The sequence below is a fragment of the Aulostomus chinensis genome, chromosome 20 (genome assembly GCF_037954235.1).
Source record: "Aulostomus chinensis isolate RoL2024-O1b breed Wild chromosome 20, RoL_Achi_v1.0, whole genome shotgun sequence".
Classification (NCBI taxonomy): Eukaryota; Metazoa; Chordata; class Actinopteri; order Syngnathiformes; family Aulostomidae; genus Aulostomus; species Aulostomus chinensis.
The window spans coordinates 6,097,801-6,109,567 of record NC_141339.1 but is presented as its reverse complement, the minus strand read 5'-3'; the positions used below and the strand labels follow the sequence as shown (position 1 = coordinate 6,109,567).

Here is an 11,767-nt window from a genome sequence, read left to right as displayed (position 1 = left end):
GCCAGCTTTGGACAGCTCCATTCATTCTCACTGAGGCTGTGCAGCTTTGCTTTTGCTTCATCTATGTAGCAGCCAACTCTCTTTTTCAGCTCCAACAGAACGTCCCTCAGAGATTTTTTTTCAGTTTATGGGAAATAAACAGAAAACAAACAGGAGCACTAATGTTATCATTACCTTTGGTGCTCACACTGCGGCTAAGTCCCTTACCAAAGTAGCTCCCTCCAGTAACACTATAACTGTCAAGTTACAGGAAATGGTGCCAGGTGCTAAATTTGTAACAGTCTAGCTTCATAATAAGCTCACAAACAACACTGAAGACACCCTCTGGTTGAAAGGTGTGTTGTTGAGAAATGGCCACTGAAGGGGCACAGAGGAGTACAATATCAGCATTGACTACTAAGTAGTCGATGCTGATAATTTACTCCTCACTACTTAACCAGTACACGCAGAGTTTGACACTCGAGGGCTGTTTTCAAATTCAGTAGGGGAAGTGAACTTTTTCCCTGAGTTCAATGACAATTTGACTGGAGACACGGTCTGACAAGATTTGTGACATCACAAATAGTTTGGAAGTTTACCCTGGTCTAAAACTCAGCAGACACAAGTACAATATGTAACTTTGAAACCTCCAAGTCACAAACAGTGAGAACAGACTTGGTAGAGAAACAAGACACATCCTTTGTCCAGCACTTAAACATAAAATAAAAAAAACACAAAAGTTGCCACACGTTAATAGAGTCAAATTTTATTATGAACTTCTATATCATGAGGGACTATGGATTTTAGATGTAGTGATTTATGGAGATTGGTTTTACAGGCGTGGTAAAAATATATTTTTTTCACATGAAGCGAGTTTGTGTGAAAGCAACACTTAGAAATAAATGTTTTTGTCCACATATGATTTGCATCAGTTGTGATCAGATCAAACTAACAGCTGAGAAAGAGTTCAAAAATGTGATATGCATTTTTTTTTAACAATATGAGAGGAAATTAACGAAGAAATGGGTAATGGTCTACGTGTCTACGAATGAGATTCAGCTCACTTCTAGGACCTCATGGATTCAAGTGCAGTGTGGAAGTTACAGAGCAAAATGCATTAATCTTGATTATGGCACCCCTGCTGGTCCTAACAAAAACCATACAACACAGTATTTCACTGGTGTGTTTTTGCAAATTTTTGAGAATTTTTAAGCAGGTTCAGACAAAAATATGCTTAATGTGCAATGATGGAAAAAAAAAAAAAAAAGAACAATGCTACTACAGTTTAAAGAGCACACTTTCCTTAGTCATCCACAGATCTGGTAAGGTTTGTTTTCATAACGCGTCCGATTCTCTGTCCTCTCAGACCTGCCAAGTAGACCTGAGGTTTTGGCATGGTGCTCTCATTGTCTCTCTTACTTTGACAGGCAGCATCCTTGGGGGGCCAGGTCTGAGTGGCGTTTTCCCGTCTCATGTGGCTCAGACTGGTCTGGGTTGAGTGTGTCGCTTTGGTCCGAAGATCAGCCTAGAATTTTCACTCCTTTATTATTTACACTCATTTGGTTCCATTCAACATGGGAATTTCTGGATTGATGATGTTTGTGAAGTAAGCAACTTGTGACCAACCAGTTTGATAGCTTTCCTTCGCAGCTCCCATTCATTCCACTCATAGGACTTGACAATATTTGTCTCCAGCGGGTGGAGGTCGGTTTGTGTGCCGCCCTCACACTTGGTAATGGGTTTCACCAGTAATCCCCCTCCTGGGTGCATCTGTTAATCACAAGCCAGCATCTCATTATAGATTAAAGAGAGTGGGTAGCAGCATGAGTTGGTTTTCCACCACATCCTCCTAACTACTGACAACAACAAAACAAGGCAACACTAACAATTTGACAGCAATTATGGGACATGCATCATTTACACAAACTAAAACTTTCCAACTCCAGTGAAAAATTTGAGACCCCATCCCACAATACACTCAGAACAAGTATTCTTAAAGCTTTCTTTGACCTGATAACTGGCATCATGACGAATGGGACAAATCAGCATGAAAAGAGCGTTGACCTCACTGTGCAGACTACCACAGGAGAAGTGGAGTCTGAGTAGCTGAATCAGTTCCGGGGTGTGCTTGGCTATCTCTTCCACCTGTGCAATGAAGTCATCTGGAGTGCTGGCAAATTTCAAGGCAGCTTCTTTGGAGTTAAAAACATACAGCTTCTCTTTGTATTTGAAGACTCCGATATATGGATTTCCTGTATAAATGGAACAAAAAAAAAAGTTATTTTTTGCTGCAGTATTTTCTGTGACGTTACACAATTTGTAATAAAAATTTAATGTGTGATGTTATCTGATCACGCAGCCAGTGTGTTAGCCACTTAAACATGACACTATCTCAGCTAACCCAGAGGTATACTTTAAAAAGCACAAAATCCTCCTGTGTTTAATTAAATCTGAATGAATGAAAGACAGTGACCTTCACCTTCACCAAAAATCTTCAGCCCATCCATCGGTTTCAGTTGACATTTGAGCCAAATTTCAAGAATGTCTTTCTAGGTGTTCCAGGCGTATAGCATCAACAAGAACGGGATATAAGGATGGACAGGTTGTTCTTTGTTTTTCCTCACACAGAAAATCTGACACTAGTCAAAGCATCATGAAAACGCTCTCTAGTCCCCAAAGTGTCAAAAAGCTGCTGTACACGGCAGAAATACAGTACTTTATCAGCACAATTTAACCAAGTGTACCAGATATTGATAAAAGCTTGTGCAGAACATGCTCGTACACTCCCAGATATCACAGATGACCTCAACTAAAATCCAACATTGACAACAGTACCAGGTAATAGAAGTCCATCTGTGCTGACTAGCGTGTAGCCACAGACTCCATTGTACTGCAGTGGCAGATCAGTAAAACCGGCTGTTGTTTCAGGCAGGAGCCACTCCTGCAGCTTCATCTCAGCTGGAGTGATGTGCTCATCTGTAACCAAAATAAAGAAGCACAACAGTTTATTAAGGTCATTTCAAACTATTTTTTTGTATGATTGCTAGTGAGATTTAATTAATTTAACTGTCAGCTGCACCTGTGGACTCGTTCATTCTCTGCTGGTCTGTCTTCACCTCGGAGCCGCTCAGCAGGCTGTCTAAATAAGCTTCAGGACTAATCTTGGCCTGAGATGTGAGGAAGGGCTGTAGATTGAGCACAATGTTGTTGCAGATGTTGAGCAGTTCAGCTTCATCCTGCAGTCCAGTCCAAACCCTTGACAGGGCCTTGAAGAGGGGCTGAAAACATATTCAAGATACAACAATCGTTACATAAACACGTTGAACGACACGATTACATTTTTGTAATAAATGATTGTTGCTATTGCAAAAGGCTGTCACAGGCATGTCAGATCGCCATTGTTTTGGGACGATGTCCCTCGTTTGGGAACTGACATCTACACTCCCTCTAGCCTCTGTATGACAAAATACAATACAAAGCAATAAGTTATTCTCATGACCAAAAGCACTTACAAAAACTGTTGTAGTGGGCACAGCTGTCTTTGATCGCACAGTTTCTTTTAACAGTTTCATCTGTGATGAGAGCTCCATCTGCAGGATCTCAACATGTTTTGCACATAAACTTGCATCAGCCTGGAGGTGAGAGGAAAACATTTGGACTTAAAGCAAGAAGTGTGTTTTAAGGTTTTATTCTGTAATGGAGGAGAATGTTAAAAGATCTATGTCCACACATTATTTGACATTAAATTAAAAACTGACACATAGAAGAACATAAACCAATTCAACTTTCCACTGATAGACACAGCCAATTGTGTCTGACAAAACACCCAGCCAAGCTGAAGGTGACAAGGAGATTTAAACTGAAAACAACTGTGTTGGCAGGTATCATAATAAATTGCCACAAGGGACAGGGACACACGTAGTGCTTCTCAACAAAGGTTCAAACTCCGTCATCTAAATCCAAAGAGGACAGACAAACACCAACTCTGAATGTATGCAGATATCAGTTCTTTTTAAACGTCCCAAATATGAATCTTGTGACAGTGGAGAGGATGATGGGGTAGCAGCAACCCAAACTAGCGCAGCAGGAACTAAGGCCAAAGAGGAAAAGTTGAAGTGAGAGGAGCTGTTCATCATCTCTGAAGCTACTTAGAACAAATATTCTCAAATAAAATCTATGTTATGTGCTTGTGAACATTACACATGATTTCATTTTCCTCTTAATTTAATGTAAAATTAGACTGTATTAACAAGATGGGCAGCCTGGTTTAAAATGTAGCTTTTCACAACATCAAATCTCCCATTGAACATAATGATTTCCACCTTGGCCCATGCCACACGCCATTAAGATTCATGAGAATTTCCCAGGTAGGAATCACGATAATGACAAACACACAGGCAGGTTGGGGGACCTTTGGCACAGGTAATTCTATAATTTCATCCAAAAAGAATGAGACACTTTGAAAGCTAACAACATGAGGGCAGGGCTGTACAAAAACAGCAGCCGATATTATCTCACCAGTAACAATTTGAGAAAAACTTCATGCTGCCTGACATTGTAGAGAGCCTCTCTGAACTGGACCAGGGTCACATCGCCTTCTCTAGAATGACCGTCACTGACTGTGAGCTTCTCCAGGACAGCTGTGTATTTCCATGCCAGCCTCTGTGTGATGATTAATTCATTTTCTATGCCAGTGCTGGTGTGATGTAGTGCTTCACAGAGACCTGCAGGTACTGCAGAAAAAGAAAGACACAATGCAGAAACTGATAATTTGTTAACTGTACACAAAGGACTACGTAACAAAAAAAAATCTGACTACCATTTTTTTGGATTGATACTCTAAGTTGATACTCTTAATTGTGAATGGTTGTTTGTCTATATTTGGTGGCCCTGCAACCCATCCAGGGTGTGCCCCGCCTCTCGCCTGAAGGCAGCTGGGACAGGCTCCAGCCCCCTACGACCCTTAACAGGATAAGTGTTAGAAAATGGATGGATGGTCTACGACATATTTTCCGACAGATGCAGTGAATATAATTCAAAATGTCACTTTTCACCCTATCTCACAATGGTGAAGAACTCCAGGATTCAGGCTACTCTTAAAATTTATGGCCCATATAATAATTCCTGAAATATTAATGAAAATATCAATAAAAAATAAAAGTTCCTTGATCTGCTCCAGACTGGAATGGTCTATCTTGGCCTGTGCTCCACCACCTGCGGGTTTCATGTATATCAGCCTGTTTTTATTTTCTGACCCTGCCAACAGACTCTCAAACAGACAAACCAACCAAACCTGCAAGTCATCCAAATAATTTTGCTCAGGCATTCAAAAATAATGCAAATAGAGCCCAGGTTTAAAAATACTGGAATTACCATTTAAAAAATATTCATAGTCATCCATTCTTTAGCCAGAATGAATGATTCAGACTTAAATGAGTGAACTGCATGGTCAATGCTACCTGCTGCTGTGCAGCCAAATCATTGAAAAGTAGTAAACTTACATTTCCAGAATGAATACAGTGATGACAACCAACTTAATAAATTATTAGACAATTTATTAAGTATACTTTAAAAGAAGGTCAATGAAACATTTATGTCACTTTTTTAACTTACTTAATTCACAGGGGTTGATCTCTTCTGCTTTCTTGCCAGCTCTGTTGAAGAGCCGGATTCCTGTGACGATCATGGCAAGCTCATCAAGTTGCTGCTCCTTGTCCCTCTTTAAGAGCACCATGAAGGCCCCAAGTTCAGTCGGTGGGAAGATGCTCTGTAGGGCCGCTGTCAAAAGCCGATAGGGAGAGAACATCAGGAGTCAAAAAACAGTCCACTTACATCCATTACATAGCTACAGATACATGGATTGGCTGGTGTTACACTTTTAACAAGTTCTGGCATTTTGACTGATTTTCTCACATTCAGACAAATAAGTACCAGGAAGATCCAGCATTGATGTTGGGTGACACATTCTGGCACAACTCTCTTTTTGGTGTTAAACTACAGTCAAGATTCACTAAAGCTAGAATATGAACTATTCACTAATTATTAAATATTTATAAATTAAATATTTGGGTATCAGAATAACGGACACTCATTCAAATGGACCAGATGACTACTCATCTTCAGGCTGATGGAAGGTGGAGTTCCACAGGAAAAGGCGTTCTAGTAATCTCCCGAACAATTGAATGGCGTCTAATTGTCAAGCATTCAAAGAAAAAGACATAATAAAACCAAAAAATGCCTCCATACTGCTCACCCGACGTAATCCACATGTCCTGAAGCGCTGACATGCCAGTTTGTTTTGAAATGCATCACACCGTGTTTTAAGCTTCACGGTTCACTGTAGCCTGTAGCTCCAAGCCCTGTCACCATGTTTTTATTGAGCCCCTAAATCTGGAACACCTGTCTACACTTCCTGCCGCTGTATGAAAATAAAGACAAAATATAAGCTGTTGATGTAGTAGTCATTTAGAATTTGCATGGAGAGATCGGTTCTGAATTGGTTCATTTCCTGCAGTAAATGACTTCACTGTACCCACCCAAAGTTGTGCCTTACCTGTAGCCTCTTGGACAGAGTTGAAGTCTGTAGGTGAGCCCATGCCAGAGCAAAGCAGGATATAAGTGATGATTTTGCGGTAAAGAGTGTCTAGTTCCTCTCTTGTTTTAACCCTGATGTCTGTAATCTCTCTTCTCACTGGGCTCAGTCTGGACTCCAGCATCTGGTGGATTTCCTCAAGAAACTCACCTGCACACACATAAGTATCATAAGCATCTATCTGCATGGTTATGATATTCATATTGTTGATTGTTTTTTTCTCTAGTTGGTCTTTTGTGTACTTTTATGTAATATTCAATGCAAGGACTTATGCATCTTTGTTTTTTAAAAAAATGTAAATTGATTACCGGTATCTTTGGGTAAATTTGTGATCTGTCAATGAGACCAACTGAATAAAGCAGCGATCACAAAAAAAAGTCGAACCCAAAAATAGCACTTAAGAATGCCAGCATGCTCCATATTGAACTAAATAACAGCCCTTAAGCCACAATTTACACTGCTTGTGAGTGGAATTACTCCCTTCTTGTGAGTGAGAACAGCAGCTTGACTTGATTAGAGGAGGCTGGTGTCTTAGGCTGGGAAGGTAGCTGCTTAGTCTTGCGGGAGGGGGGGACAGGCTGTGTTGACAAGCTTTCTGACTGAAGCTACAGGACAAGCGCACCTAGGTGTTCAACCTGTTAGGAGAAATGGTGAGTATCCAATGAGCTCTGGTAGCCAAGATGCTCCATCTGGAATTGTCTGTGTTTGTTCCAGTAGTAAAGATTGTCATTCATCAGCTTTTACTCTTCCAGCTTTTTTTGGGCAGAGATTATACTTCTTTGTCGACCTTGTTCCCAACTCCAACTAATTTTGAGAGGCATTTTCATTTTATATTTGTATTGTCTTATTCTTACTTATCAAAAATATATTTCTACTATAACACTTTCTTCCAAGTTCACGTCTGCACATATTCATAATATTTCAATTAAAAAAATATAATTTCTTAAATACATGGTGTCCACACAAATCATTACTCAATTGTTATTCAATCTCTGCAAAGATGTGACAACAAATTAATTCAGTTTGCGTACCAGGCAGCGAAGATATCTGTCACTTACGTCTAGAGGTGTGGTTCATATCAAAACACACTTGCATTTTGATTGTGTCCAGGGATGGACTGCACGTCACTGTAAGTTTATCCAGACAGAGCTGTAAGAAATATTGCAGTGGAGGATTTACACACTACAGGGGGCAACATGGTGTAAACTCTCAAGTATCGACTGTAGGTATTCCTCAACGTATCAGGGATGGGGGGGTATTTTCTACTAGAAACAATATGTTTTATAGACAGATTTGTTTTTTCTGGAACATTTTTCGTATAACCCCAGTGAAACGAACAGTATTATAAACAAAATGGAAGACGTAGGCTTGAAAATTAGAACAGTTTCACTACGGTGAGGTGGTCACACAGCAATGTGTGTCAGCTTACACCTTCTTCAGGCTAAATAAAACCTCTGCATCTCCAGCCAGGCAGCGGTTCTTTCCACTGCAGAGAAGTTTCAAACAATAACTAAACACTGGATGCTACAGATTACAACATTAAACTCACCTCTTTAAGCTTCTGCACATCTTGTATGGTAAGAGTCCGATCAACATTGAAACCATTCCTAGGATCAAGCACAGCAGCTTTCACCTAAAAGTATATGTACAAAAAAAATATTAGTTTAACATTATTTACTTTGCAATCTCTAAGATACACCTAGCTGTAAGTTACCAAAGGACATCATGTAGAAGATCATTAAGATATATATATATAGAGAGAGATATAGTAGTTTGGGGAGAATTCTACCATTCTTCCTACTTTTATATATATATATATATATATATATATATATATATATATATATATATATATATAAAGTTATTATATATTCGTTTCAATTTAATATATATGTATATATAATATATTATATATTCTATATATATATAGAATGCATATATAATAATCAAAATGATTCATACTAAATCCATAAATCAGCAAAAATACATTTAACTTAGTTGTTAATTTAATCACATATGCAAGTATTCCTATTAAGCATATTTTACACTCTACACTTTTCCTAAATTTTAATTCATTTATTTATTTATTTTTGCTTTATTTATTTCCAGAAAATTTACCACGTTTTTCACGACCATATAAAAACCTGTAAACATTGAAACTGCAAATAAAACGTAAGACATGTCTGGAAACATAGTTTCCTGTTATATTCAGCAATCAGACAAATATTAAAATACATAATTAACCAGAGTCTTCAATAAAAAATTAAAAAGGTGAGACGAACTAAAAAGCATGAACAATTAGCTAACATTAGTGAATACAGCAGTACGTCACCAACCGTGAAAGCCACCAGCGCGTCGGAGACCGGGTGTCCCCTCACGGCGCACTCCTGGACTATCTCACCAATAATGGATTTAATGACGCTTTCTGCCGGTGCCCAGGACATTTCTGCTACCACAGAATAACACGAAACTAAATTCTGTTTGGTCGAAAACACGGGTTCGTCTACCAGCCCCCGCAACTTGTTGACAACTGGTTGCCACAGCAACACTCTGTCTTCGTCTTCTACTGATGTATTGTGAAATAATGTCCACTAGAGCGCACTGCAGTGCCTCTGATTTACGCATAACGAGTGTAGAGAAAGGGTGTTATCCGTATGACAAAAGCAGGACAAAAGCAGGACAGAAACGTCTGCAGCGGATGAGGTGTTGAGTGTAGCAGAAACAGGCTGCTTCACTGAGCTCAATGACTCCGAATTCTTTGAAACATGAATAATGTTAAAAAGGCTGAGTTTGTCAATTTAGAGTATCAATCTGCCTAGTCTCCAATTGCAGGTCTTTGGACTGTGGGAGGAAGCCGGATTACCTGGAGAGAACCCACGCAGGCACGGGGAGAACATGCAAACTCCGCACTGAAAGATCCTGTGCCCGCGCCGGGACTCGAACCCAAACCTTCTTGAATTTCAGGAGTGCAATATAAATTTGTTCATTTCAATTTCCCCCATTTCCAAAGAGTATTTATGTAATTACATCTGTAGAGGTTTTCAAGACAAGTTCCACAATAAAATTATTTTTATTTTAGTGTTCTGGGGTCAACATTAACAAAATTGTTGTTGTCTTCTGCTTATCCAAGTCCAAGTCGTGGGGCAGCAGCCTCAACAAGGACACCCAGACTGCCCTCTCCCTAGCCAGATCCACCACCTCTTCCAGGGGAAGACTGAGGCATTCCCAGGCCAGATATGTAGACCTTCCAGTGCGTCCCTGGTTGGCCCCATGGCCTCCTATCAGTTGGACATGCCAAGGGAGGCATCCCTTTGGCATCCGCACTAGAGGCCTTAACCACCTCAACTGAGTCCTCTTCACATGGAGGAGTGTCAAATGACTGAGCTTCTCACCCTTTCTCTAAAGGAGAGCCCAGTCACCCTGCGGAGGAAACTCACTTCAGCTGCTTGTATTTGCGATCTTTTTTATTCGGTCATTACACAAAGCTCATGACCATCGGTGAGGGTTGGAACATAGACTGACCTGTAAATCGAGGGCTTCACCTTTTGGCTAAGCTCCCTCTTCACTACAACTGGTTTAGCACCAGCATCACTGTGGATGCCGCCCCAATCCACCTGTCAATCTCCTGCTCCATCCTCCCCTCACTTGTGAACAAGATTCCGAGATACTTAAACTCCTCCACCTGAGGCAGGACCTTCCCCCCGACGTGGGCAGGCCACCCTATTCCAGCTGAGAACCATGGCCTCAGACTTGGAGATGCTTATTCTCATCCCAGCCGCTTCACACATGGCTGTGAACTGCCCCAGCATGAGCTGGAGGGTGTGGTTTGATGGCGCTAAGAAGATTACATCATCCACAAAAAGCAGAGATGACACCCTCCACCACTGCGCCTAGAAATTCTGCCCATAAAGGTTATGAACAGAACCGGTGACAAAGGGCAGCCTTGGCGGAGTCCAACCCTCACTGGGAACAATCTGACTTACTGCCAGCAACACGGACCAGACTACCATACCTTTGGTGGAGAGACTGAATGGCCTTTTGTAAGGGGCCATCCACCCCATACTCCCCGACTACCCCCCCACAGGATGCCCCTGGGAACACTGTCTGGACTGGATGAGCAAACTCCCATGCCCCCTCCAGCAGCCTGGCGAGAGTAAAGAGCTGATCCACAATTCCACAGCCAGGACGAAAACCACATTGCTCCTTCTTGATCTGAGGTTTCGACACGTCAGCCACAACAGCACTACAGGATCTCATCCACCCCCGGAGCCGTGCATCTGCAGAGTTGTTTCACTGCCTCAGCAACTTCTGCCCGGAGATTGGACGACCTCTCCCCAAGTCCCCCCTTGTGTCTGTTTCCTCCATGTAGTATGTATTAGTGGAATTGAGGAGTTCCTCAAAGTATTTCTTCCTCCGTCTTACTTACTTATCTCCCCAGTTGACATCAGTGGCCTCACTAAATTTCTTCCCAAACCCGAGTTTTGCCTCTGCCCTCTTGCCCACCAGTAGCAGTCGGCTGCCTCTGGAGACCCACAGACCAACCACACTCAGTAGGCCTACTTCTTCAGCCTGACAGCTCTCCTCACCTCTGGTGTCCATCAGCGAGTTTGGGGATTACTGCCATGACTAGCACCAGCAGCCTTGCGGCCAGAGCTCACAACAGCCGCCTCGACAATGGAACAGGGTCCATTTGAACTCAATGTCCCCCGCTGACCTCAGGATGCAGTCAAAGCATCATGACACTAAGAAAGTTCAGTTGAGGAAATTACTTTCGGCACAATATTTCACCTTCAAAACATAACTCTTTACCATAACAAAATTTGGCTTGAAAACTATACTTATCAGCAGTACTTACCTTAAAAATTCAAGTACTTCATGAGTAGTGTTAGAAGTAACCCGTTACGCAAGTAATTTATAGGAGCAACGCATCACTTTTAGGTGATTATATAATGCCTTTCTCATACAATTTCCAATTACAATTACTGTGTCCAGTAATGCATCCTGCCACCTGAAACAAACCCTCATATTTTTAGATATCTTTATTTAACAATTCAATAACCAATAAACTTTAGTAAAAAGCTAACAGGGGCCAACTGCTGTAGTTGAGCCTCGAATTCCAGTAACTTTAGGTTGTCTTTGTGCAGGTATTCATAATGATGTGGAACATCATTCCTTGTTGACAGGGACCATACTGTA

At 41.1% G+C, this 11,767-nt stretch overlaps 1 protein-coding gene across 4 annotated transcripts; it reads right to left on the bottom strand.

Annotated features, from left to right (window-relative positions):
• Positions 1–761: 761 nt before the first annotated feature.
• cfap206 (cilia and flagella associated protein 206) lies at positions 762–9,108 on the bottom strand. 4 transcript variants are annotated; one of them, XM_086189241.1, is made up of 12 exons: positions 8,908–9,108; positions 8,121–8,204; positions 7,630–7,720; positions 6,533–6,721; positions 5,593–5,757; positions 4,498–4,712; positions 3,492–3,611; positions 3,059–3,257; positions 2,815–2,955; positions 1,990–2,231; positions 1,606–1,749; positions 762–1,504 (listed from the first exon to the last, which is right to left on the bottom strand). In XM_086189241.1, exons 1-12 carry the CDS (start codon positions 9,013–9,015, stop codon positions 1,283–1,285), a joined length of 1,920 nt encoding a protein of 639 aa, XP_086045367.1. In that variant the 5' UTR covers positions 9,016–9,108; the 3' UTR covers positions 762–1,282. The 4 variants fall into 4 exon arrangements, with proteins under 4 accessions (XP_086045367.1, XP_086045368.1, XP_086045369.1 ...); XM_086189242.1 differs by having other exon boundaries at positions 2,044–2,231; XM_086189243.1 differs by having other exon boundaries at positions 8,973–9,086.
• Between the last annotated feature and the right edge of the window lie 2,659 nt (positions 9,109–11,767).

Excerpts from the sequence above, each read along its gene's own strand:
- cfap206 (XM_086189241.1), bottom strand. The coding sequence starts at position 9,015 with ATGTCCTGGGCACCGGCAGAAAGCGTCATTAAATCCATTATTGGTGAG. Across the intron at positions 4,713-5,592 it reads GATCAACCCCTGTGAATTAA|TACCTGCAGGTCTCTGTGAA; the intron begins GTAAGTTAAAAA and ends CTTTTTCTGCAG. Across the intron at positions 2,232-2,814 it reads AGATGGACTTCTATTACCTG|GAAATCCATATATCGGAGTC; the intron begins GTACTGTTGTCA and ends CCATTTATACAG.